General features: G+C 56.5%; 1 protein-coding gene across 1 annotated transcript; it reads left to right on the top strand.

Moving 5' to 3' along the window:
- Positions 1-6: 6 nt before the first annotated feature.
- LOC104133935 (tubulin alpha-3 chain) lies at positions 7-597 on the top strand (the record flags this gene model as incomplete). Its single annotated transcript, XM_009647406.1, has 1 exon — positions 7-597. A coding segment is annotated over one exon (591 nt), but the record flags the coding sequence as incomplete, so codon positions are not given.
- Between the last annotated feature and the right edge of the window lie 3 nt (positions 598-600).

Raw genomic sequence — 600 nt, 5'->3', positions numbered from 1 at the left:
GACTGCTCCTTCATGGTGGACAATGAGGCCATCTATGACATCTGCAACCGCAACCTGGACATCGAGCGTCCCACCTACACCAACCTCAACAGGCTGATTGGGCAGATTGTCTCCTCCGTCACTGCATCCTTGAGATTTAATGGTGCTTTGAATGTTGACCTGATTGAATTCCAGACCAACCTGGTGCCCTACCCACGGATACACTTCCCGCTCACTACCTATGCACCCATCATCTCAGCAGAGAAAGCCTACCACGAGCAGCTGTCGGTGCCAGAGATCACCAACGCTTGCTTTGAGTTCTCCAACCAGATGGTGAAATGTGACCCACGCCGTGGCAAGTACATGGCATGCTGCCTGCTGTACCGGGGCGATGTGGTACCCAAGGATGTGAACGCAGCCATTGCAGCCATTAAAACGCGCCGGTCGATCCAGTTTGTGGACTGGTGCCCCACTGGCTTCAAGGTGGGTATCAACTACCAGCCTCCCACGGTGGTGCCTGGGGGTGACTTGGCCAAGGTGCAGCGGGCTGTCTGCATGCTGAGCAACACCACGGCCATCGCGGAGGCGTGGGCCCGCCTGGACCACAAGTTTGACCTGATG

This window comes from Egretta garzetta, unplaced genomic scaffold, assembly GCF_000687185.1.
Source record: "Egretta garzetta isolate BGI_Z169 unplaced genomic scaffold, ASM68718v1 C8307642, whole genome shotgun sequence".
NCBI lineage: Eukaryota > Metazoa > Chordata > Aves > Pelecaniformes > Ardeidae > Egretta > Egretta garzetta.
Note: the sequence above shows the minus strand (reverse complement) of the source record. Positions and strands in the feature narration are given on the sequence as shown.